At 37.3% G+C, this 27,762-nt stretch overlaps 1 protein-coding gene across 1 annotated transcript; it reads left to right on the top strand.

Moving 5' to 3' along the window:
- The first annotated feature begins 646 nt into the window (after positions 1-646).
- Positions 647-27,722, top strand: LOC132705117 (dynein axonemal heavy chain 1-like). Its single transcript, XM_060675551.1, has 63 exons — positions 647-673; positions 1,245-1,352; positions 1,398-1,567; positions 1,621-1,932; positions 1,988-2,123; positions 2,177-2,303; positions 2,361-2,581; positions 5,389-5,556; positions 5,612-5,827; positions 5,874-6,133; positions 6,186-6,411; positions 6,594-6,746; positions 6,792-7,034; positions 7,098-7,293; positions 7,328-7,467; positions 7,968-8,088; positions 8,143-8,334; positions 8,391-8,568; positions 8,636-8,768; positions 8,820-9,047; positions 9,103-9,295; positions 9,797-10,088; positions 10,147-10,325; positions 10,382-10,554; positions 10,608-10,740; positions 10,798-10,985; positions 11,043-11,205; positions 11,259-11,369; positions 11,426-11,517; positions 11,579-11,733; positions 11,793-12,111; positions 12,162-12,375; positions 14,198-14,360; positions 14,410-14,528; positions 14,585-14,790; positions 15,712-15,874; positions 15,933-16,093; positions 16,485-16,700; positions 16,751-17,147; positions 17,206-17,375; positions 17,437-17,645; positions 17,968-18,070; positions 18,124-18,373; positions 18,554-18,684; positions 18,745-18,850; positions 18,906-19,060; positions 21,472-21,660; positions 21,716-22,026; positions 22,406-22,751; positions 22,808-23,118; positions 23,169-23,394; positions 23,456-23,651; positions 24,087-24,280; positions 24,338-24,492; positions 24,665-25,031; positions 25,090-25,261; positions 25,660-25,821; positions 25,964-26,214; positions 26,266-26,534; positions 26,594-26,820; positions 26,878-27,059; positions 27,286-27,415; positions 27,471-27,722. Exons 1-63 carry the CDS (start codon positions 647-649, stop codon positions 27,683-27,685), a joined length of 12,219 nt encoding a protein of 4,072 aa, XP_060531534.1. The 3' UTR covers positions 27,686-27,722.
- Positions 27,723-27,762: the final 40 nt, after the last annotated feature.

Here is a 27,762-nt window from a genome sequence, read left to right on the forward strand (position 1 = left end):
GCAAAAACCACTTAACCAACATCCCAACAGAAAATATATGACAGTAACATTTTTAGTATGGTAAACTGTTTTTCAAGCATTTTCCTTAAATCCAGGAAAAACCCTACTGAAGCTACAAAAATGAAATATATCGTCCATACACATATCAGAGTGCTGACCAAATTGGTACGCATATTAAGTAAAGCTAAGCAAAAACAAGTAAGTGAATTGATTTCCAATAAATGTCGTGGTTAATTCCGATATTGTAAAAAATCATGTTTTCAGTCCTATTTTATTTCTGTACTGACTATGCCCAAATGACAAACATATATGACAAGTAACATTGATCGTGTCAAAAAGCGTTGCGATGGATAAAAAGCAGAACGACTCAATTATGGACAAATACGAAAAGAAATCCCGAAAATATGGTAGAGGATATTACTCGGAACTGTTACCCAGCTTGGAACTACTCAAAAATCCTTATCAGGGTAAGACAATTATTGCCCCCTAAAAAGCTAATCCCAAGTAACAGTCAAAATTGTTGTTTAAAGGTGCGACTAAGAAAACCAAATTAATATGGCAGGTACAAACCGAAAAACATGCACCAATTTTTGTTAATTTACCCGCGCCCCAAAAACAAGCCTATTTAGCACCAGCAGAGCGATGGATGACGTTTGCCCAAGACAGTGACATCGTAAGTGGACATTATGAAAAAAGTATTGAAATTAACAAAGAGAAATCTAATGTGGAATGTAACATTTGTGTTAAAGTTTCAGTTACTGCAATGCAATAATCTATGTAAAAAAAAAACATATTTAACAACATTAGTGTTCCACAACGGTAGGGGTTACGTATCGTGAGGCAAAAATAGCCAGGAGTAACATTTGAGGACAATAATAATTAAAGAGCTTTTATTTTAATCAACCCAGTATACAGTATTCATGGTTAGCAAAAAATATAAATAAACCCTACAAAGCTCAGTTAGATATATTTCTGCTAAAGATAGAGTGGTTCAGAATCGTCAGATTTACTGTTCATATTTACGAACACCGTAACAAAAAGAATTATACAATAATTTTTGAATTATTTGTGAACTAGATTTCTCCCTTTTTTATAACACCAATTTATGAAACCGCCAAAACTTGCTAAATCGTGAGGCAAGCTTCAAAAATATTTGTGAATTTTCGTATATTCAGATTAAACATCTTAAATTAGACAAATATATTTGTTCGGTCAAGTTCCTAATATCTCCCAATACTTTGTAGAGTTTTCCGGTCACAACATTTAAACCTAAAGTTCAGCATCAGCATGAAGTAGATCCTGGAACTTCAACGAGGAACGTCGCCATCGAAAGACGGAGAAGAGCTTATCAGGTACGTATGATTGTTTCCATCTTTTTTTTTACACAATTGTTACAGGAACAGAAACTTGAAACAGTTCTGGAAAAACTAGGTATTCGGATAAGGGATTTGCTTCCTGTCGATTTACTCTCCGGAGAGGTAGCTACCGACTTTGAGCGTTATGGTTTGTGTTCGTGGTTAGACTTCCTCCCACTGGAACTATTCGATGATCAAATGTTCGATGTTAGGTCTGGCTACAATAATTATATGTCGTATGCGAACATGAAATTTTATATTTAAGATCGCCACAAAACTGGTTACAAAACGCCAATTTGGAGGGTGTGCAATATCCTCTGCCAGGCGAAGCTTTCGTACCCAACCCCAATATAGAGCAACATATTACGCCGGATGAGTTGTATCACTTGGTAGATGTTGCCATCGGCGAATACGATAAAGAGAAAATGCTGTGGAAAGTTTTGACTTTAGACGGACTAAAAAGAACTTTTTGGTTGCCGAGAATATATTTTATGTTCAAAGCAGAGGATCCGATGCATTATGGCATGAGATTGAAAGCGGCACTGGACTTACGAAGGATTGCTGAAGAAACAATAAGGTAAAAACGAGTAATAAAAAGGGCCAGTAACAGATTAACGGGTTCTACAACGTAGGTATGAGTTCTTTGTGGATAACATGCCGCTTATCGGCATTCCAACTATGGAAGAAAATATAGTCAAACAGATGATGGGTCTGGTGGAAAGTTCGATGATTGGAAAGAAAGACATTTTGAGGAATCGTTATGACACGGTATTAATTTTGGTTGCCTTTAACGCTCATGAAATTCAAAACATGTTATTTAGCTTAAGGATGAGGTTAAATTATCCTACCAAAGAACCATGGGCGAACTTAAATTTAGAGGAGCATATGCAAAACAAATAGGTTACAGGACTATTACGAATGATAAGTATCAATTATCGCCCAAGCGCGGTAAGTGCGAAACACCAATACATTTAAACGAAAATATCAATATTGAAATTTGGACAGATGTGATTACCACAGGGATCAATGCTGAAGATTTTGCAAAGAAACGGAAATATTATTCGTGGTACCAGATCTACGTAGTACCGGAAACCTATCGAGCAATATCCCACGTCGTTGCAGAATGCCTCAAAATGGCTCAAATGTCCCTATTTTCGGCAAATTATGGCATTAAGTACGTCACTTTGGATGAGTTCAATGCTATACAAAGTCAGACATCTAATATTGTAAGTATCTGTAAGAAGCCGAAATGGTGTACTTTATGAATAGGAGTTTCCTCCTCTTCTAAAAGTATCCTCTTAGCCGACAGTATCCTGTCAGAAAGCTATTAGGGTTCGTAGTCATATGCGAGATACTGAGAGCCGACGCCCGTGTCGAGTCTTCCTAGACCATCTTTGTACAGGGTGGCCAATATAACGTAACCCTATACCTTACCTCAGAATATACAGGTGTATGAAAAAATCTTAAATACAATAGTCATCTGGTTTAAAGCGAAGTTTTATTTTATTATATTTTTGCATATACGGGGCACTCAGCATTGCCTGGCAAACACAACTTCATTTTTTTAATGGAATATTCTATATATTATTACATTTTTCGATTCTACTCAAGTTTCTAGGAAAATTTCGTATATAATGTTCTATACCTATATCTAATCAAACCAATAAGAACTAAAAGTTCAGATTTATCGAAACAATTGTCATGTCAAAATATATAATTTCGTGAAAATCTGAACTTTTAGTTCTTATTGGTTTGATAAATGGATTTTCAACCGGTTAAAAGCAACCTCAGTTCATCTATATCTAATGGATTTTGACATATTTAAGATTTTATCTCAAATATGTTATTTGCAGGCCCTAAGAAAAATACCAATTTTTCTAAAAGGATGTTCTTATTTTTTATTTTGGGTTTAATACCTTGTTGACAAGAACCTACTTTACTAGAATTTTTATAATATTTAGATAACTAATAATACAGTATGCTCAAAAAGTAAGATTAAATACAAAATTAAGAAAAATATATTTTTTTTAAATGGAAACCTCCAAATTTCATACTTTGATCTTATTTACCATTAAAAATTAAGGTAAGTTTGTTTTTAAATGGAAACCTCCAAATTTCATACTTTGATCTTATTTACCATTAAAAATTAAGGTATGTTTGTATAAAAGGTTGTCTATGCTGAAGATGTATAGTTCTCGAAAGATTGACAAATCAATATTCTTATATGACGATTTTGCTGCTTTGTTATACTTGACATCGAATAAAAAGTGAAGAAGGCCATGATAAACAAAAAAAAACGAGAATGTCACAGGCTCTTGATAAAATATCATTTCAGCGTTTTTATTTTATTACTTATTATGGAGTCCTCAGTATCATAAATATATAGACAGAATCGAGAGAATACAAAAAAAGTTTGTTTTCCATTTAAATTTTAGATTTAACCGTAACTTACTAACTCATTCGTATGAAGCTAGTCTTAATTTCTACCATATACTGAAGTTATCTGTTAGAAGAATTATCTCCAGTGCTATATTTTTGCATAATATTATTAATAGTAGGATTGACTGTCCTTTACTGTTGAAAAAACTATCCTTCAATGCCAGAGTCGTTATAACAAGAACTCCTTCATTATTTTACGTGCCTAGATTTAATACAAACGTAGGTAACAATTCCCCAATATCTCTTTTACATAGACATTACAATAATTATTTTTCGCACATTGACATCTTTGCGTTATCACTTAATTCGTTTCGAAATCAAGCAATTAGGGTTTTTCTATAAATTTATTTTAATTTTTGATTTGTTTTCCTTATTTTTTCACATTTGTTTTTTGTAATTCACGCACTTAATATACAGTGTTAGTTTTGGTTTAGCTTGGTAAGTTTGATTGTTATTGTTTTTTTTTATCTTCTGCTTATCGTAGATATAGGTAGGTACTTACTTATAAGTTTTACTTTGTTAATTAAATAATGGTATAATTGTTAGTGTGTCCTTGTAAATTGTGAAGTCAGTTCTTCATGTTAGGGCACCTTTGTAATAAATAAATAAATAAATAAATAAATTACTGTCAAAAATATGGCTTCATAGCGTTTACAGTTATATGAGTGCTTTATTCTCAATAATAAAAGTCCAGCTTTGACTCTTCGGGAGTACTGGCAGCAAGCAGATTACCCACTAAACAGATTTTTAGTAGAATGGTGCGTGACTTACAAAAAACACCAGGACGAAAGCGAGAATTACCTTTACTGAAGAAAAACAATTAGATACTATATTTTTATATATAGAATCTTGGTGGACGAATAACAACTTTCATATTTTAATTAAGTAAATTTTATATTAGGTAATTTTGAAATTCCTCTGAAAATTATAGACAAATTTTTCTGGCATAATTTGAATTTTATGTCAAAAGTGATGTTTAATATATCTATCTATTTCTCCGATTGATTGCCTTTGATATATATTGGGGTCAATTTTTTTAGACTAGAATTAAAAATTTAAATTTAAGTTTTATCGTATTTAACACTTAAGGTTGTAAGGTTCAGTATTTGAGAAATGTTAGTAATAAAACATTTTCCCTTGGTAAAAATTCTATGACTGCTCAACATGACAAAACTTTTTTTTTCTAAATTAATGTGTGTTCCATTTAAAATAAAAAAGTTGTTCCTTCTCCACAAACATGCGAATACCCGTTGTATATAACAATATAATATTTTAAAAGTGGAAGTGAAACAAAACACCTTTTGTCTCTAAATTTTTTTGGATATTTTTTACAGGTTCTGAGATAAGGTATCCTCTCATAATAAACTAGTCATTCTATTTGGTTGTGATTTGATGCTCTATATAGACCAAGGTTTATGATAAGCTATAGCTTATAGCTTATATTATTTATAGAAGATTGCAAAATACAATCCCTATTCCATGCAGTTTCGTATATTTAATTAAGGGACAGGGTACAAGTCGACCGTTATAGATATTTGTTAATAATTTAACCCTTTACGGACTCTATAATACTAAGTAAATATTCTGCATATAGATTATGAAACAACTCAAAAATAATTGGTTAGAAACTCTCGTGTTTAACATAAGGATGTGTATTGGGGACTTGGGCAAAGGCTGGTTCGACGTCAACTTAAGAAACTACGAAACGTACGAAATATCCAAACTCAAACGGTTTATGGAATTGGTGAAGTACAGAATGCAGGTTACTTCGACTTCCCGTCATCCAAACTAGTATTTTAACATGGACCAATTTTTAGCACACACTGAGAGTGTTGGTGGAAAATTCTGTAAAAACGTTCATAAATCTAGTCGAAACACCATGCATTCCATGTTTGCAAGTTGAAGACGAATTCGCATGGGGAAGCGACTTAATTAACAGTCCATTTATATCGAAAGTTTCCCCCATATTTAGCATGCAACTAAGGATGAACGAAAAATGCGCGTTCTATAGCACACCGCCCGAAAAATTTCAGGTTGAATTTAGTAACTATCGTTTCATATATTAAATGTGGATTTTAGGAAGTACTGCTCAATCTTTTTGACGAAGTTCTCCGACAAACTCACCAAATACGACAAGTACACCCGCTTTTGTTACCCAATTTGCGATTTCCGCCCGATTTGTTTCTCTCCTCGGTGGGACTGTTGGCGGATGAAGTCCACAGCATCAGAAGGCGGTTTTTGAATGCATACCGAAAATCGATCATTCCTTTAGAAGCCTACGCTAAGGAGTTTAATGTCCACGTCAGCTTGTTTACGCTAAACGTAAACGATTACATAAAGTGATTGATTTGAACAAATATTTTCCGCGCATGCATATCATTTATTTCATAGGAGTTACGAGAAAGAGGAAAGATCAGCAGCCGAAGTAAAAGAAGATATTTCGCAACAGCAGAGATTAAAGAGGAGCTTGGAGAGGACTCTTCCTAACTCCATTAATATAGGGCCTTTCTACGTACTGGTTGAATATTTGAAAGTTTTGCTTGTCAATAAACGGCAAGAAATTATCAACAAGATGCTGGATATGTTCGCCATTAGGATGAAGGGCCACATTGAAGATGTAAATTTTGCAAATTTTGTCAGCAGTCCTCGATACAAAAGAACCATATTCTCCCTTTTTAAAGATAATGTTTAAAAAACACTATTTATCCGTTAAAGCTCGACCCCGGTGTCCCAACATTTGCATTGAATTTGTAATTTGCAACATTTGCAAACTCTGTGTACTAATAGCAATAATTTTAGATAATTCAAAACTACAAAAACATAATAGTCAAGCTCTCGGTGAAACCGAACAATATCGAGCATATTTTTGAGCTCAGGGACTGGTTGGAAACTGTTCCCTTAACAGTAAAGTCTTTGGACGAACAGTGTCGTAGATACTTGATTGTACATTGGGTAAGTTTGAGTAAGTTTCTCAAGTTTAGGGCCGTTTATTCTCAGGAATACGAAGTTTTGGACCATTTCTTTTACCCGCTACAAAACGAGGACTTTGAGAATAAGTGGGAGGCTATAGGCTGGCCTCTGAAAGTGCTCCGGCAGACAGAAACCACTGAACTATATTTAAAAGACGAAGAAGAGCGGTTCTATAAGTTGCAAGTTAGCGATGAGTTTGCGTTACAAGACAAAATTCACGTTTTGACAAGCCAAGTCGTGAATATGTCCGGATATAAAGACGTGACGAGGGTACAAGCAGTCGCAGAGAAATCCTGAACTGACGTTCCCGTGAAGTTTCAATACTAATTTTAGACTCACGAGTACGCGCTGGAAATCCGCAAGGTATGGAAAGCTATGAAGGAAGCTCAGGAAATGGGCCAGTTATTAAACCAACGGCAAAAGCTATTTGGGGTGCCAGTAATCCCATTCGATACGCTTAACAAGCTGATAAAAGAGTTTGAACTGTACAAAATTCTATGGACGACTGCCTCCGGTATTTTCCTTAATTGTAGCATTAATAAATATTGACCGTGATATTTTAGATTGGATGCGTTCGTATGAAATTTGGATGGACAATCCGATAATGAATATCGATGCCGATGTTATAGAAGGATCTGTTTCAGATATGTATAAGATAGCGGTTCGTCTTATCAGGATTTTCTCGGACATCGAGGCTGTGCAGGTAATCACAGACGTTATCATATCAATTAGATCTTTATCGATATTAGACTATTTGATTCGCTACAAAAAGATAAGTTTAAATTATGGATAGAAGGAGGGTGAACCCCACATGTAGCAACTTGCATGTCATTAAAATCTCTGAGAGAGTTTTTTTAACGCTTGGTTTTACAGCTATAGCTTGAATTTAGGAGAAAGATAAAGCGACACGCAACAACTAACTATTGAATGTCTCGCAATACGCAGTCAACGCAAAATAGAATGTCAATGAAACCACAATTCTTAATCCCGTTGCGTAATCAAATATTTAAAAAAATGTCCTCTTTTGATAAGGAAAGTTAAATAAGAATATACGAAAAAGTAATTTTGAGAACAGTTTAACATTTAACAAAAACGATTCAAATGGTTTCCCAAAGGTTTTTCAACACGAGGTCTTATAAAGACTATTAAATTGATAAAACTTGTTCATCGAAACTGTTACGTGTACTGTTACTACATTTTTAGAACGTCGCTATCGAAATTCGAAATCAAATCGATAACTTCAAACCCCTGATCCCGCTGCTGATGAGTCTGAGGAATCCCGGCATGCGCCAGCGCCACTGGGATAAAATATCTGAAGAGACGGGTAAAAGTCATATCGTCAACCGTTTTACGTAACTACTCTCCGATAAACTGTCAGGAATCCAACTCGTGTGGACACCCACGACCACATTTCACGAGGTACTCGATCTTGGAGTGGAGAGCTTTTCAAAGCAAATTAGGGAAATTGCTGAAGTGGCTAGCAAAGAATACGCCATTGAACAAACGCTCGACAAGATGATGTTGGAATGGCAGAACAATCTTTTGGAAATCTCTCCATACAAGGCTACTGGTAAGATGAAAAATATCGTTGACCGCCAGGGATAAGCCTTTTTGAACGTTTTTCAGGTACCTATATAATGAAAGTTTCTGAAGAAATCCAGCAAATGCTTGACGATCACATCGTCTTGACTCAACAGATTTCATTTAGTCCCTTCAAAGGTCCATTCGAAGACAGAATTAGCGAGTGGGAGGAGAAATTAAAAGTGACGTCGGAAGTCATAGAAGAGTGGATCGATGTCCAAAAGTAAGCCCATTTCTGTCTTTCGATTTTGTTTCTGTATAAACGCAATTGGCCATTGTATAATTTTTAGGCAGTGGATGTACATGGAGCCAATTTTTACTAGCGAAGATATAATCAAACAATTGCCTATCGAAAGCAAAAAGTACCGATTTATGGAGAGGACATGGAGACGTATCATGAGAAATGCGGTGGAACTACCTATTGTTAGAGAGCCCGAATATAACCATTCCGATGCTTACGATAATTTATTGTAGATCATAGAATATTGCGCTGACCGTAAGTTATTGGAAAGTCTCAGAAATGCAAATCACGTGCTTCAAATCGTGCAGAAGGGGTTATCGGAATATCTAGAGACTAAAAGGGTGACATTTCCCAGGCTTTACTTCCTCAGCGACGATGAGCTGTTGGAGATCTTGTCACATGCTAGAAACCCACTGGCGGTTCAGCCTCATCTCAATAAGTGCTTCGAGAATATCGCGATGGTGAAAGAAATGGTGTTGAAATTTACGTTAGAAGTTGCAATTTGAACTTCCCTAGCTTACATTCGAAGAGGATTTGCGTATCACTCAGATGTTTTCGGCTGAAGGGGAATGCGTAGATTTGAATCCCACAATTTATCCCACCGGCAATGTCGAGCATTGGCTGTTGGTGGTCGAGAGTACTATGCAGAACACTGTACGCACGATTCTCGGCACTGCTTTAAGAGAAATACTGAAAATTGATAGAAAAGGTAACCCAGTATGTTTGCAAATATCGAACGAAAATTAAGAGTTTAGAAAGAATTGCTTAGATGCTTTACTAGACATTTTTAATATTATAAAGGCAACAGATCGAAAAATATTAGGAAGTCATCGAAAAACATGTTTTTAATTTTTTTTCCAATAAGTTGGCATTGTCGCATTAAAATTGGGAAACAATCAGGATCTTTTTTAAGAGAAATCGTAATATACAAAAATATCACATTTGAAGGAATTTATTTTTGTTTATAAAACACCCTGTATAACCGTTATCTATACTTTTATGCAACATCTATTAAAATATAGTACTTTGCCACGCTATCGCGTCACCCTGTATATCTTGCAAAATTAATGTGTTCCCAGAAAAGAATTGCATACCTGTTGTGTAACATTTGAACCGTAGATGGATTTCCCCTATACCTAACAGTGATTAATATTTACTAAAGCAGATTTTGCCTCCTACTATGTCAACTCGTTCCTCATCTTTCCTTTAGTTTGGGTTTTGAGTTGGCCCGGCCAAGTAGTGATCGCGTGCAGCCAGACTTTTTGGACCGCAGGCGTAGAAAACGGCATCCTCGAGAATAAACTAAACGATTTCCTGCAGAACGTGATCATTGTGAATTTGGACGCGCTGAGGAACTTGGTAAAGAGTACGCTGACGTTCCTGCAGCGCGAAATACTCTCCGCACTAATCGTTATCGAAGTGCACGCGAGGGATGTCACTCAAAACTTAGTCGATTTGAACACGGTAAACTCAAACGACTTCGACTGGATTAGTCAACTGAGGCAAATATTTGATTTCCCGCTTCTTGTATAGAGGCAAATTGAGTGGCGTACATTTTAGGTACTACTGGACGGGACAAGAAATGAGTGTACGGGCAGTAAACGCGGAATTCCCTTACGGTTACGAATACCTCGGCAACAGCGGTAGACTGGTGATCACTCCCCTAACCGATAGATGCTACCTGACCTTGACCGGTGCCCTCCATCTAAAATTTGGAGGTGCACCTGCAGGACCGGCGGGTTAGCGCTTTCGTAATGTAAACATTTTGAACATTCCTTATAGAATGACATTTTAGGAACCGGAAAAACCGAAACCACGAAAGACCTTGCGAAAGCTATGGCGAGACAATGCGTAGTGTTCAATTGTTCGGATCAACTCGATTTCATGGCCATGGGAAAGTTTTTCAAGGGTTTGGCGAGCTCGGGAGCTTGGGCCTGCTTTGACGAATTCAACCGAATTGATATTGAGGTACTGAGATTTTCAGGTATCATCATTCATCAGCGGTAATGTTTAAATTACAGGTTCTGTCGGTGGTTGCGCAACAGATCACCACCATCCAGAAAGCGCAACAAGCGCGGCTGGATCGGTTTATTTTTGAAGGCTCTGAAATAGTGTTGAAGGAGTCCTGCGCAGTTTTCATTACCATGAACCCAGGTAGATCGAGCTATGATCCGTTTCGATGCTCGCTATGCTGAATGTTCCGTTGGATAGGTTACGCCGGGAGAACGGAACTTCCGGATAATCTCAAGGCACTATTCAGGCCAGTGGCGATGATGGTTCCTGACTACAGTTTGATTGCCGAGATTAGTTTGTTTTCTTTCGGGTTTAGCGACGCCAAAGTGCTGGCCAACAAAATTACTACTACTTTCAAGCTGAGTTCTGAACAGCTCAGCACCCAGGTTATAATAAAATTCTCTCTGCTTCTATCGAAATCTAACACTTTGTTCTATATTTAGGATCACTACGACTTCGGAATGAGAGCAGTTAAAACTGTGATCGCGGTGGCAGGCAATTTAAAACGGGAAAAGCCTAATATGGACGAGAAGCAAATCTGCCTCCGAGCTATCAGGGATGTAAACGTCCCAAAATTTCTCAAAGACGACTTGATTCTCTTCGACGGTAAACCCGTTTACTACATAAACCGATCGAGGTAATTGGCACTCGCATTCCAGGCATAGTGTCGGATTTATTTCCGAGAATGGTTGAAGAGCCAGTGGACTATGGGGCCCTCGAGAAATCTATCAGGGTGTCTTGTATTAAACTACGTCTGGAGGACGTAGATGGTAGCGGCAGAAAATAAATATTACGTAGTTTCCTTAATAGACCGTTCATTTTTCAGGGTATGTAAAGAAGGTGATTCAACTATACGAAACTACAGTGGTGAGGCACGGACTTATGCTGGTGGGTCCCACAGGTTCGGGCAAGACCAAAGTGCGTTATCGGAAAATTCGTCAAGTCGATTGAGCTATTTGCATAATTATTTAAATTTCAGTGCTACGAGTGTTTAAAAGATGCAATGACCTCTTTGAAGGGCCAGGCTCAGCCTAGCGGTTACCCATTCGAAGCCGTCCAAACACATGTCCTTAATCCCAAATCGATCACCATGGGTCAGTTATATGGAGAGTTCGATCCACAGACTCGCGAGTGGTAGGTGATTTCGGAGAAGGGGAACAAAATACAAGATTTCGAAAAAGTTAATATTTTAGGACGGATGGTATTCTACCATGCTTGGTCCGCATCGGAATCAACGCTCCAAACAACGACAGGAGGTGGTATGTCTTTGATGGTCCCGTCGACGCAGGTTGGATCGAAAATATGAATACGGTTCTAGACGATAACAAAAAACTATGCCTGAGTTCTGGAGAAATAATTAAACTAAGAGACACCATGACTATGATATTTGAGGTGGCCGATCTGGCAGTTGCTTCGCCTGCGACTGTTTCCAGGTGCGGGATGGTCTATTTGGAGCCAGAAGTTTTGGGCCTACAACCGTTTATTAACTGTTGGATGAAATTCCTGCCTCGAGTAAAAATATTGGTTTTGATAGAGAACGTTTCCTATGGGTTGAATTTTAGATCGTACAGCCTCATATCGAAACACTGCGCAACTTATTCGACTACTATGTGCTGCCTGCTATCGAACTGGTTAGGAACGAGTTAAAGGAAGTCCTCACTTCCGTAGATTCAGCTCTGCTTGGATCGTTTCTACGTCTAATGGACTTTCGGCTGCTTCCGATATCCGGAAAAGATCAGAGACCCCCTCCGAGTTCCGCCTTTTTGGAACTCTTGCGTAAGTATGATTGGAAAAATACGAAACACACTTTTTACACATAAAAAAATTATAAAAATTTACAAATGAACCATATCAATAAAAATCAACAGGAATAGTAAAGGAAAAATTAAACTGGAGAAAAATATAAATTCTCCTGCTTCAAACTAAACAACCGTTTCCACCTTCCTAAAGGGGACATTGACTCAGATACAGATACTTGAGACACTACTTTATTTTAGAAACTGTAGGGGATGGAGCCAAAAGTTAAAAACAAAATTTAATTGGAGTATTACAAACCTTCAATTTATTTTAATGTGGTATATACAGAGTGTTTCATTTTTCGTTTTCAAGACTTAAAACATCTGCCAATTTCTTCATTCGGAAGGGGTTATTGTTTCACTTGAGTAAGTTTTGTTGTAGACAAAGGACCCGAATAACAGATTTCATAAGAAATTTCGATACATATTAATACAGGGTACGCGAAAATTAAGATTAAAAATGAAATTTAAAAAAAGGCCAAAAGAAGTTTTTTTTTTAATAGAAACTAAATATTTTTTTAATCTTGTCATATTTACCATTAAAAATTAAGGCAATTTTATATAAGGTTGTATATACCCAATATTTTTACTTTTTCAAATATTTCCTCTTAAACATTTGTCTATTTATTCGGTTGTCATAATCTTGCCGACGCGCATATGAAGATCCAAAGATTATGTATGCATTATTTATACAAAATAAGACTAAGGGCAAACGATAAAGTTTGTGAATTTTTTTGTTAATGAATCAATCAATGAAAAATCAATAGCTTTCAAAGGATAATAATTATTGTAACCGTTGTTCAGTATGTCCGGGACTTTGAGCAATATAGGCAGTATAAAAGTTTTTTAAATACATAATGTAGTTTCTACCAGAATTGGCTTAAATCTTCCGGGGTCTCTGCAAAATGCAACAAAATATTAAGTTGTTCTTTATTCAAAATATGACGACGTCTAGTTTTTTCTTTCTTCAAAGTTATATATATTCTAATGTGTTGGTAAATCCTGTCAAAGATCTTTTTTTCTGGGCGCCTCCTTAATGGAAATTTTCTAATATAATCTCTAAGATATCAATCTTTTCCTTATATATAACTTACATGGCAACAGCATATTATTTGTGACAAATATTTAAAAGGAAATATTTAAAAAAGTACAAATTTTAAGCATATGCAACTTTACAAGAAATTGCTTTAATTTCTGATGCTAAATAAGACAAGATTATAAAAATGGGTAGTTCACATTAAAAAAAAGTTATTTTTTAATATCATTTTCAATCTTATTTTTCGCGTTCCCTGTATTATTTTGTATCGAAATTTATTATGAAATCCGTTATTCGATTCCTTGATCTACAACTAAACTTACTCAAGTGAAACAATCAACGCTGAAGAAACGAATGAAGAAATTGGCAGATATTTAACGTCCTGCAAACGTCATTTCCCGCATAAAAAATTAAAAATGTCAACAACGGTTAACTTATGTATAGGACATTATACACAAAACATGTCTAGAATTTTATGTAGAATTATAGACCAGGGGTTCCATTTAAAATAAGAAAGTTGATATTCGCCCACGAAAAACGAAACACCTGTATGTACAAAATTAAAATAAATTGAAGGTTTGTAATACCCCAATTAACTTTCATATGTAACTTTTGACTCCATCCCCTATGGTTTCTGAGATAAGGTAGTTTTCCAAGATAAACGGCCTACCCTATACAAACAAGGTTAACTTCTAATCATAATATTTGCTAATGGCGAAATGATTAAACACATACATAATGTCTCTTGATGTTAATGAATTTTCAGCTAGACTCTTGATCCCCTGGACCGTCTTCAACGTAATATGGAGTATCGGTTGTACGTGTGACAACGATTCCAGGGTAATTTTTGACAAATGGATCAGAGAAAAGATGTCGGTCGCCAATCATACGCCCACCATTCCAAAAGAGAGGCTTTGCTACGATTATAAGCAAGTACCCATCATTATTCTCGCACAAGCGTGATAAAAGTTTTGTTAGGTTGCACGACGGTGGTTTCACTGATTCAACGCCAGATGGAGAACCCACAACGCCTACATGGCGGAACTGGATGGAGAACGTCGACGAATACAAAATCACCGTCGACATGAAATATTCAGGCAAGCGACATTACTGATTTAGTTTAGTCTGACTATACGGTTTGTTGTGAATGCAGATATTGAAATTCCAACCGTCGACAACGTACGAAACGCCGAACTGCTAGGGACGATTTTAATGAACGAAGACAACGCCCTCTGCGTAGGTCCGACCGGTACAGGAAAAACGTTGACGGTCATCGGAAAGCTAAGCAAGCACATGCACCGGAAGTTTATCTGCGACTTTTTCAGTTTTTCTGCCAGAACGACTTCTAATCAGACTCAGGTAATCCAAAAATTTGAAATACCGGTATCCGAAACAGTAATGTATAGTCGAGACCCGACCCGACAGACTAAAACAAGCACACCCCAAAAATATTTGCAGTAACCAAGAACTTTCCAGTGGAAGCCAAATTAACTTTGCTAAGCTTTCTAAGCTGCAGTAGTAAAGCGCAATGATACTTTTTGTGATTTGTGAAGTACCTGTACTTGGGATCCTTAATTGAAAATAGCGGTGCATGTGAAGAAGAAGAAGATCTGGAGAGATCACTAAAAAGGCCAAACTAAAACTGTTGAATTCAATTGTGTTCCCGATTGCCACGTATGAAGCTGAAACCTGGACGATCAAGATGAGCGATGCAAGGTGGATAGATGCCTTTGAAATATGGGCGTACAGACGGCTGTTACGGATACCCTGGACGGCCCACTGTACAAATAAGTCCGTTCTTCAAGAACTAAATACTGAACTAAATCTGTCAAAAGCGATAAATCGAAGCTTTCTAACATTCATTGACCATATTGCAAGAAGAACGGACTTGCTGCAACTACTAATGGTCGAAGGAAAGGTAGAAGGAAGACGGCCGCGCGGAAGGTCACCCAAAAGATGGATAGATCAAACCAAGAATATTATCGGCCATGGCCTTCATGAAAATAGAACCCAATGGCACAATACCATGAGCACTGCTTCAAGAGCATCATAATCCCTTCTTAGGGAAATGGACTAAAGAGAGAGAGAGATAAAAGCAGTTACCAAAATCGTTTTTGGGAACAAGAAGAATCTGTAGAGTAAACAGAATAGTTACTATCGTTATAAAGAATATTTTAGTCAAGTATTTTTTGCTGATGAAAGTACCATTCAAACTGCTAGATATATCGTTTTCATGATTTATGATCATAATTAGCGCTAAAAATTATCTGAACTTGACAGGATTTGATGGATTCGAAATTGGATAGACGACGGAAGGGAGTCTTCGGACCGCCCGTTTTAAAGAGGCAAATATTTTTCATCGACGATTTCAACATGCCCGCTTTGGAGGTTTTCGGAGCACAACCTCCTTTAGAGCTCATTCGGCAATGGATGGACTATGGTGGTAAGGCGATTGCATACTTCTCTCTTGTAATGTTTTCATGCGGATGTCTGCAATTTAGGTTGGTACGATCGCAAGAACATCGGAGAGTTTCGAACTATAATCGACGTCAACTTTGTGGCCGCGATGGGTCCGCCAGGGGGTGGTAGAAACCCAGTTACGGCTCGTTTGCTGCGACATTTTCATTACCTAGCTTTCGTCGAAATGGAGGAAAGCAGCCAAGTAATTTAGCTACAAAGTGGCTTTATTTAAAATACAAACATAAACTAAAGAACAGATCATGTAACATCTAAAGTAAATTTTGACAATTGCTAATCGCGAAAGGGAACAAGACTAAACAATTATCATTCAAGTGGTTACCATTTATAAAAATAAATAATACGGTGGTTTTCAGTGAATAATTGGTTCAATCCAATGATAAATTAAATCTTCTATAATAGATACAATTTTCTACATAATACAATTTTCAAATTTGGTATTATTACAGTTAAGTTTTTTTTCTTTTCTTCTTTCGTTTACGAAAAAGTATTACACCCTGTAAACTGTAACAAATGTAACTTTCCAAATTGAACTATAAATTATTGATATTTCTCCATTCGATGTTTCAACAAAGAGGAAAATCTTCGGCACCATTTTGAGATTTTGGCTAGACAGAACTGTCGATCTACACGAACAATACGATGCTTTGCTGTCTTCCACGCTACTAGTCTACCATCGAATATTGAAAGAGTTGCTTCCTACGCCAGCTAAAACCCACTACACATTCAACTTGAGGGATCTGAGTAAGGTGTTTCAAGGGATGTTAATGTTTGATCCGCAGACCTTACAGGTATTATCGCGCCTTTGCGCCTCGAAAGGTTAAAATTTTTACTCGAGCAGGACATAGAGGAACTCTTGCGTCTGTGGTATCACGAATGCTGTCGCGTCTTTCAAGATCGGTTGGTGAATGACGACGACAGGACTTGGTTCGAGGATGTTCTCAAGGACCAAATCGACACGTATTATGGTTTAAGCTCGCGTGATGTACTGGGTGACGAAGCTATCCTTTTCGGAGATTTTCTGGATCCCACGGTTGATATGGGACCTTACACTCAAATTAAGGATTTCAAAAAACTGAGCGAGTCACTGAGTTACTACCTGGATGAATATAACGTACAGAGCACCAAACCAATGAAATTGGTCCTATTCCTCGATGCCATATCGCACGTTTGCAGAATAGCCAGAATTTTGAGGCAACCGATTAGCAACGCATTACTCCTTGGTATGGGAGGATCTGGTATCAATATATGCATATGCAGCGATACAGCTTTAATATAATTGACAACGTACTTTAGGAAGGCAAAGTTTGACACGATTGGCAGCATTCATCCAAGAATTTGGCTGTTTCCAGATAGAACTCACTAAAGCGTACGGGCCAACTGACTGGCGTGAGGACATCAAAAATTTGATGCTGACCGCCGGGCTCCAGAAAAGGGAAACTGTATTCTTATTTTCCGATACCCAGGTCGGTAATAGTTAGAAAGTATCCGTTTGAAGCAGTAATATAAATGAATTAAAATCCTCAGATTAAATCTGAATCCTTCCTCGAAGACACAAATAATATTTTGAATTCAGGCGACGTCCCTAACATTTATCAGGCAGAAGAACTGGACGCAATATACCAAGGCATGAAGGGAACAGTACAGGAAATGGGTCTGGCTGCTACCAAATCGATTTTGTTTTCGGTTTATCAAAAAGAAGTCAGAACAAACTTACATACGGTTATCACTATGAGGTAATGAGTGGTTGAAATTTTTTTGTTCTTGAATTAAAAAAGAACCTAAGTCACTTTTTGGTCATCTATCGGTGCAAACTTTTTGTCGCTTTTTTCTCAAAGTAAATGATTAGGTCATCAATTGTGTAATTTTAACTATATGCACTTCAGTTCCAAAAATATCTTGGTCTACTGCCGTAATTTGTCGCATTTTACCCAAAACTAACCAAAGCAATGAGAAAAGCTGTCACTTCTTAACATTTTTTATTAAATTTAACTTGATAATAAAAGTTTAATTTCACAAAAAAAGACAACTTGAAAAGCGGTTTTCTCAACTATTTAGTCCCATCGGAGAAGTGTTTCGTGCGCGGCTCAGACAATTCCCAGCGTTGGTCAACTGCTGTACAATAGACTGGTTCTCTCCGTGGCCGGACTCAGCTCTGCAGGTAATTAATTATAGATTTCAACAGTACCCCATTACAATTTCGATTTCACTTAGTCTGTGGCATTGCAATTTTTAAAAGACGTCGAAGATCCGACATTTACCGAGAACTTACTCCAACGGATAGTCGTCGTGTTTCAATACATGCACGCTAGCGTTGTAGAAGCTAGCGACCTCTACAGGCAAGAGCTTTCGAGATATAATTACGTTACGCCAACGTCTTATTTGGAGCTGTTGTCCAGCTATACGGATCTTATGAACAAAAGAAAAGGCAGTCTAGTTGAAGGGATTGGTAGACTAAAGACTGGTAAACCTGGTTTTAATTTAATGTATTTTTTTTTAATAAATATTTGTTCCACTTTTTATAAAATAACTATAAATTTCGTCATGGTTCCGCTTTAGAATATTACGGGAACAAATTTCAAATTGCAAATGACAAACAAAATTTTTTTCATTTATATTACCAATTCCGCAATATTCTTTCTAGGTTTGGGAAAACTTCACAGTACGGCAGAAGAAGTAAAAGTACTGCAAGCTCAATTGGAAGAAATGAAACCGGCCTTGGAGACGGCCGCCAAAGAAGCTGAAGAAATGATTACGGTCATTGCAGCAGATACGGTAAGCAAATTTGTATTACTTTTTCTTAGTTAATTAGCGACCCATTACTCTCCTTATCAGATAACCGCCGAGGAAACTAAAGTGATAGTCGAACAGGAAGAGGAAGAGGCAGCCAAGAAGACAGAAGAAACTCACGCTATCGCGGAAGACGCTCAGAGGGATTTGGGTTAAACGATCTCATAATCTTAAATATCTTTACTTAAAAAAATACTCTATTTTAGACGAGGCGATGCCCGCTTTGTTAGCTGCCGAAGCAAGTTTAAGAGCGCTGAATAAAAACGACATCATCGAGGTCAGATCGATGAAGAGACCACCCGCCGGAGTGGTTTACGTCATCGAAGCGATTTGCATTGTCAAAAATATTAAGCCCAACAGAGTAAGAGTCTCCTAGACGAGAAAATGTTATAGAACTTTTAACTCTATTAAGTTCTACATAACACAGTGTTAATGGGCATAAGTCAATTTTTTTGATATCTGCGATTTTATACTTTGAACTCGTTTCTGCACCACCCTTTAGTTAGATTCAAGCTCTCGCTCTGTTTTCTATTGAATTGATTTCACTTGTAGCCCAAGGCCTATTCTACTAATGAAGCAGAACTGTTTAATCACATGCCTTTACAAAATTGTTCTTCGTAACGGATTTTAATCAACAATTAGGGCAGATTATTGTGCAGCACAGGTCAACATAGCTGCATCGCTTTCCTTTTTTACAGCTGAAGCTGAAGTGTCCAATATTTCTCCAGGCCCATTCAGTTGTATTTAAAGTTTTCCCCAACGGCTCTTAAAACGAATATCTTCAGAAATATTTTTCGACAAGAACATGCCAATACTATTTATTAAGTTAGTTGGCCAATGGAGTCACACATCATTGTGTCTAGACTACCACCCCACATCTGCTGCACTAACATAATATTCATTTTTCGTTTTGCATGAGGTTCATTTGTGACGAGAACCAAAATTCTAATGATAGTGGTTACGACTCTAGCGCCCGTTTCCCCTTCAGTTCTTCATAAGCTCCTAAGCTGGATAAACCACTTTAATAGAAAACGTACCGAGAACTCGAATTTACGTTAAGGGTGGTGTGGAAAAACACTTGCTCATAAATATTTGAGATCAGTATTTGTGTTCGTACTGGGAGCTCAGTACCAAATTTTCAAAAATTTATAAATGTTTTCTTCTAGATTTTTTATAACTTTATTTTGTTGGTGTCATACATCATACATATACATCATCTTCAGTAACATTGAATGGATTTATAAAAAATCTTAGAACGGGTTCTACTTCTGTGAAAATCTTCAAATCTAGAAGAAAACTTCTATTAGCTTATCTATAATTTCTAAATATGACGTAGCAGCATTATTCAAATTTAAACTCTCAACAGTATATTTTATATTTGAGAAATGTGATAATGATTTTTGCAATAGATGGTATTTCAACAACACTAACTTGCATTTGAATGTATTTTATGCACTAATCCCTCATGCCAGCGATATGATTTTTCCATTGTATTTTTAAATTTAATTCATTCAAATTCAACGTTTTATCTGTTATAAATCCGAGGTCGATTAGCCGATTCTTCTTTTCTAATTCCTCGTAAAATTCGCCTCTTGATGCAATAAATTCCTTTCTTAGTGGCAAATGCATAATCCACCGCTCAATTATTTTACCTCTGCTCACTTCAATATGTAAAAGAAGATCTGTGAACTAAACTAAAAGTAATTTAAACAATTTGTGTTGCATAGCTCCCGATCTTATGGAATTAATAATTTTTGTTACTATCAAAATACGTGTTGAAAACCGATTGTTTTTGCGCATAACATTTCCTGATGTATGAGGCAATGATAAGAAATAAATTTCGGAAATAAGGAATCCTGTCTACATAAGGCAATAATTCCTTTTTGCCAGTCATCGCTGGTGCCCCTGTTGTAATTGACGCTAATTTTTGTACAGGTAATTTTACATCTATTATATACTTTTTAAAAGTAGAAAAGACATCTTCTCCTCTGGTGCTTCCTATTAATGGCAGAACTGTAGGGAATTCTTTTGTTGTAAAATCAGAAAATACCATCTTCGCGCAAATTACTAATTGTGATATATTTATCCCGTCTGTCGGTCGATTCATCCATCTGTAGCGAAAAGAAAATACAATTTTCCATATCATTTGCTAATTCCGCATCCAAATTCTCCGCAATTACTTCAATTCAGTAAGAGTTCGTGCTGATAATTGCAACGTGTTTATAGCTGAAACTATTTCCTTTTTATTTTTAAATTCTTCAAAAAGTGAATCAGCAGCTTCTAACATGGTTTCTTTCACTAATTCTCCATCTGTAAATGGTTTTTTATTCTTAGCTTTGTTGTTGCAGTGGTTTAGTAAAAAAACTGTGCTAGTTAGTTTTTTAGTTAGTAAGTATAATTTTTTTTCTTCTAATTTCAGAGTTCATTGGATAGTCTCTATCAAAATTGGTATGAACGGTCTTAAAATGTTGTTCAATGTTATTTTTCTTGGGAATTACCAACAAACAAATACACTTCCCTTTGTAATCAACGAAACAATATAGATATTCCGATTCACCGTTAAAATAATATGTTATTTTTCTTTTACATTTATCCATAAAGGGTTTCGAAAAAAAAAGGAATTATTTCGGATTTCTTGGTAGTTCCAAATGCACGGTCTACGCGTGGTCTATTCGCAATACGACCACACACAAACAAAAAATACGTGCGTGTTCTAGAAAGTTTAATTTTACTATACTATTATTTAAACGAGCTGTTTTACCTCTATTTAAGTTGCCCGGATTGAGGCCCGGCGAGAAAATTTTGGATTACTGGGATCCGGGACGGATCATGCTGGCTGATCCCGGTGCTTTCCTTTCATCACTGATGTATTTCGATAGGGATTCCATTACCGAGGAAATGGTCGATAAACTGAAGAAGTACGTAAAGGATCCAGATTTCACCCCCACCAAGATCGCCAAGGTATTGCATCGTGTTGGTTCTATTAGCTGTTGATTATTATGTTTTTTTTCTTCAGGTATCGAAAGCATGCACGTCTTTATGCATGTGGATCCACGCGATGTACAAATACTACTTCGTCAACTTAACTGTGGCGCCGAAAAAAGCAGCACTCAAAAAAGCCAAAGAGGAGTTGGAACGGACGGAAAGAGCGTTGGCCGCAGCTAAGGCCAAGATGAAGGAAATTCAGGAGAGACTTGTCAGGCTGCATCTCGAGCTGGACGCCAAAATGGCTTTTAAGGCGGAAAAGGAACAGAGCATTGCAGTGTGCGAAGAAAGAATGCGACGAGCAGTCAGGCTTATTAATGGTCTATCCGATGAAAGAGTGAGGTGAGTTCAATTAGTGTGATGTGGTTACAGTATTGGTACAAACATAGTTCACTACTCCAAAAAATTATGTAGCAACATATTTTCTATTAATTCCGAGATAATTTCTTTGCGGTTATTATGGTTTATGTTGGTTATCATTCTTCATCAAAAATATTTGGGCAACTTTTATTTCAAAATGTTTCTGGGAATAGGGCTTTTTAAATGCCGTTTGATCACACTTTGTAAAATACTTCGGTAAAATCAAAAGAAGTAAAGTTGCTCAAATTAAATTTATTCGAAAATAAGAATTAGAAGTAACTCTGATGAATCATTTTGCTTCACTTTCACGGAAAAGTAGCTTGAAAACATATAGGTTCGTCAACACTATCTTTTGAACCAGATGGCTGGAGACTATACACAGCACAGAAGCCGCTTTGGTCAACGTGATAGGCGATACATTGATCAGTTCTGGTTGTGTAGCGTATATGACGCCTTTTACTGATGAATACAGGACTAGTTTATATTCTCAATGGAGTCAAGTCATCGAAGGGCAAGGTATACCGTATACTAAAAATAGTACGGCAGTCAGCATTCTGGGCGAGCCCATCAAAATACGCCTTTGGCAACTAGACGGTTTACCAAGGGACTACTTGTCCACCGAAAACGCCGTTTTGGTATCGTGTTCAAGGCGCTGGCCGTTGTTCATAGATCCTCAATCTCAGGCAACGAAATGGGTAAAGAATATGGTAAAATCAGTACTTCTTATTTACTGTTCAGCAAAGTTACGAAAAATCTTCTCTAGGGTAAACCCCAAGGTTTGTCCATTTGCAAATTATCCGACAAGGATCTTATGCGTAGTATGGAGTCGGCCATACGATTCGGCAAACCAGTACTTATCGAAAACGTTGGGATCGAGTTGGATCCCGCTCTGGACCCGGTTCTCCTGAAGCAGATTTACATGCAAGGGGGTACCCGGGTGGTAAAACTTGGTGACGTCGTAGTACCGTATGACGACAATTTCACACTTTACATAACAACGAAATTGCCAAACCCTCACTACGCACCGGAGGTTGCCGTTAAGGTTCTCCTGGTTAATTTCACTGTGGTCCCCACGTAAGCATCCCGAACCTCATCTTTATCCCACGCAACATCTAATTCTGTAGAGGATTGCAAGATCAGCTTCTGGCATTGGTCGTGATGCAAGAACGTCCAGATTTAGAAGAACAAAGGAGTCAAATTGTCGTTTCCGTAGCCCAAATGAGGCACGAGTTGAAGGAGATTGAGGATCGGATTCTGTTCAAGTTGAGCGCTTCTGAAGCATCTCCTTTGGACGATCTTGATTTTATCATCACCCTCGAGGCTTCCAAAGTCAAAAGCGATGATATTAAGGTAACGTAGTGCAATAATAGCTGACGTGACATGTTCTATAAAGCACGTTATTTTTTGATAGGGCCAAATCGAATCCGCGGAAATTACTCAAATAGATATAGACAATACAAGAGCGGCCTATATCCCGGTGGCTAATCGGGCACAGATTTTGTTCTTTTGTCTGGCCGATTTGTCGAATGTTGATCCGATGTATCAGTATTCGCTTGAATGGTTCATCTCTATATTTATTTCCACCATAGCCGGAACTGAACGTTCGGGTAAATATTTTTCCATTGAAACTTGGTGCATTGAACAGCATGTATCCATTTTTTTTGCCATGAATTTTATGTTTTGGGTTGCTTTGTAAGCAAATGCGGTAGAGTATTTATCTTTTCTTTGAGCCTTGCTTCGATATTTTTACACCTTAATAGTAATAATTCTTGACAGGCTTCCACTAGTTGTCCATCAACATTTAAATTCACGATTTCAATTTCGTATCAGAAGCGTTCACACCTATTTGAAAAATTCTGGGAGATGTTAAACCCCGCCTATACTTAGGATGGTAAAGTTCAGATCCTATATTCTGTGCTGCAGGTTTTTTCGACAAGATATTTTCTTCCATCTTACGATTTTCACTAAGACCAAGTTTGTGTTTGGAACTATTTTAGTTTTAGTAGTTAGTTTATTAGTTTTATCCTTGTCACCATTTACAGCCGAAACTAACACGCGAGTACGCACAATCAACGAACATTTTACCTTCAACCTGTTTAGCAATGTTTGCCGCAGCTTATTCGAAAAAAATAAGCTGCATTTTGCGTTTCTAATGTGCGTTAGAATTCTTATGGACGAAGGTAAAATTAACGACCAGGAGTGGCACCATTTCCTAGCCGGAGGCACGCCCCTTAGAGTATTTATACGACAAGAGGGGCCAACAAACTTTGGTACTCGGTTCATATTTTTATAGGATCTCCCCAATCCGGCACCGAGTTGGCTATCACAAAAAGCCTGGAATGAAATTCTGGCACTGGAAGCGTTGCCAAATTTTGAATCTTTCGTGCAATCTTTTAGTGCAAATATTGGATATTACTATGCGATATTCGAGAGTCTGGAGCCTCACAGGTAAAAAATTGTTTTAGTGATTGATTTTTTAACGATAAGAGTCTTTTATTTATTATTAATTTATTTATTTTCGACTATTCTTAAAAGAAATGAATGGTATATAAAAAGATTAAAATGAACATGTCGGCGTAACAAAACAGAGAGGTTGTTCATAATCAAAAATTGTTTTCAGGGAATCCCTTCCCCATCCGTTCAACAAAACTTTCGACGATTTCCAGAAGATGATCGTTCTGAAAAGTCTACGCCCAGACAAGATCAAAAACGCAATGCAAGACTTTTTATCCACAAACCTTGACCAGCAATTCATCGAACCTCAATCGACCGATCTAATGGGGATGTTTAAAGAGTCCGGGCCCACAACGCCATTAATTTTTGTCCTTTCGGCGGGCACCGATCCTGCGGCTGACTTATACAAATTCGCCGACAGGATGAAATTCGGCAAAAGGATGTTTTCGATATCGTTGGGTCAGGGACAAGGACCTAGGGCGGAGAAAATGATCCAGGAGGGTCTCGAAATGGGCTCGTGGGTGTTTTTCCAAGTACAAATCAGATTAACTTATGGAAAATATCTTAAATTACCATTGTCTCGTTATTTAGAATTGTCATTTAGCGCCTAGTTGGATGCCCATCTTGGAGCGGATAATCGAAACCATCTCACCCGATTCGGTACACCGGGACTTTAGAATTTGGCTGACGTCGACGCCGTCCCCTCACTTTCCCGTTTCGATTTTGCAAAATGGCAGCAAAATGACCGTGGAACCACCAACTGGTACACTAATCCACACGTTATGTGTAATAAGTATACGCCTAAATATAGTGAAGCTGAAGAACTCCATCCTAATAAATAAGAGTAATAACGACAGAATATCCGTTTCTGAAAATTGTTTACACATAGGAACTTTAATCACTTCTCTAATATCAAATTAAAATGACAAAATTACACATCAATATCAAAATATTAAAAAGCACGTTGTGTTAATTCGCAAAAGCAAACTTTACTTTGATTGATAAACATTTTATAAAAGAAATTCATGCCTAAACTACGACTAAATAAGGTCACTACCATTGAACGCATCCATATTTTTTGTTAATTACATTTTTGCGTCCACACCTTTTACATGCTATATTTAGTCTCAAATATCCTATATGTATAATTAAATATTGCAGGAATTAAAGCCAATCTATTGCGGGCTTACAGAAACCAAGTATTCGATTTTACGGACTTTATCCAATCGGAGCATCCGAAAGCTGTTCACTTCAAACTACTGACGTTTTCGTTGTGCTTTTTTCACGCAATCATTTTGGAGAGGAGAAAATTCGGTCCGCTCGGTAAATACGCCACGAAACTACTACAGTTAAAAGTGTGTGAAGCCCTTTTTTAGGGCACCTAAGTTGAATAGACTTCGTTACCAATTTTTGTTCCACGTAATAATTGTTGATCGATATACTTTACCGCAGTATTTTCAAATAGGATTCAACATTCCCTACGAATTTACTGACGGTGACCTTAAGATTTGCTTATCTCAACTGCACATGTTTCTGCTGGAATACCGAGATATACCGTTCAAAGTATTAACTTATACGGCCGGTCACATTAATTATGGAGGAAGGGTGACGGACGATTGGGACAGACGATGTCTGATGAATGTGCTCGCAGATTACTATAATTCAGTCGTAGTTCATCCCGACTACATATTTGACGACAACAAAGACTACCGTCAAGTGAGTAACGAATTAATCTAATATTAAACTTTCTCCACTGACAATTTTCAGCTACAAATTACATCGATGTTCATCGACTACCTTGATTATATCAAAACCCTGCCCATAAACGACGATCCCGAGCTCTTCGGTATGCACCCCAACGCCGACATCACTTTCGCGCAGGCAGAAACCTACAGATGTCTCTCCACATTACTCCAATTGCAGCCGAAACGCGTCGGCGGCGCCGCAGCTAGCCAAGAAGAGGTCACGATGACCGTTGCTAACTCTATTTTGGATCAGTTGCCTAATTATTTTGATTTGGACGCCATTCTGGCAAAGTGAATCGTGGTCGAGAGTTAAGAATGTCAAACCAGTTCTAAAGCGCCCATAATTGTAGGTACCCCGTTAGATACGAGGAATCTCTGAATACTGTGCTAATCCAAGAAGCTATCAGATACAACGGGCTATTGTCGGTGATTGAACACACGCTCTATGATCTTTTGAAGGCACTGAAAGGGCTGGCGGTAATGTCTGAAGCGTTGGAAAAAATGTCACTCAGCTTGTTTAGCAACATAGTGCCTGAATTGTGGACCGTCAAAGCTTATCCATCCCTAAAACCACTGGGTAATGGAATACTGTCTGTCAATCTGATATCTAAATTCCCCTCTGGTTTAACTTTAGGAGCGTGGGTGATTGATCTCAAAGCAAGAATTCATTTTTTGAACAAGTGGGTGGAAACTGAAATTCCACCAATATTTTGGATATCGGGATTCTACTTCCCGCAAGCGTTTTTGACCGGAACGCTTCAGAATTTCGCCAGAAAATACGCAGTTTCGATTGACACAATTAATTTTGCTTTTGAGGTAAATGCAGTCTTGAGCATTTGGCACAAATCATCGACGTCTAAAAAAAAGGGGTGTATCTCTATTTTATTTTCGTTTGATCATTTAAACTAACTCATCATAAATCCCTTGTGGTTGTCACTGTATGTACCCTTAGCGTAGGGGCCAAATAAATACCAAACTAGACTTAGCTATTCAACGTCGTTTAAATGATTAAAAAACAAAACAAATAAAATGCGATGTGTAGGTACTCAGCTACTTCCCAGACAAACGACCCAAGGATGGTTGTTGCATATCGGGTTTGTTTTTGGAAGGAGCTAGATGGAACGCGTCCAAACAGATACTGGACGAATCCAACCCAAAAGATTTGTATACAGGTTAGTTTTGATAAAACAAAATATATTCGTTGACTGGTATCGGATATTTCGCCAGAAATGCCAGTGATCTGGTTGAAACCCGAAGAACACCATGTTAAGCCTCCAGATGTATATGACTGTCCCGTTTACAAGACTTTAACGAGGGCGGGCGTTTTGTCTACCACCGGACATTCAACCAATTATGTTCTTGCGATCGAATTGCCTTGCCAAAAACCCGAACATCACTGGGTGAAGAGGGGCGTTGCGTTAATATGCGCTTTAGATTATTAATGTAAAATACTTTTTACGTAGTACAATAAAAATGTTGTTGGACCTATCTGACTAAAGAGATTTCAATTATAAAACGT

This window comes from Cylas formicarius, unplaced genomic scaffold, assembly GCF_029955315.1.
Source record: "Cylas formicarius isolate icCylForm1 unplaced genomic scaffold, icCylForm1.1 PGA_scaffold_7__23_contigs__length_41026272, whole genome shotgun sequence".
NCBI lineage: Eukaryota > Metazoa > Arthropoda > Insecta > Coleoptera > Brentidae > Cylas > Cylas formicarius.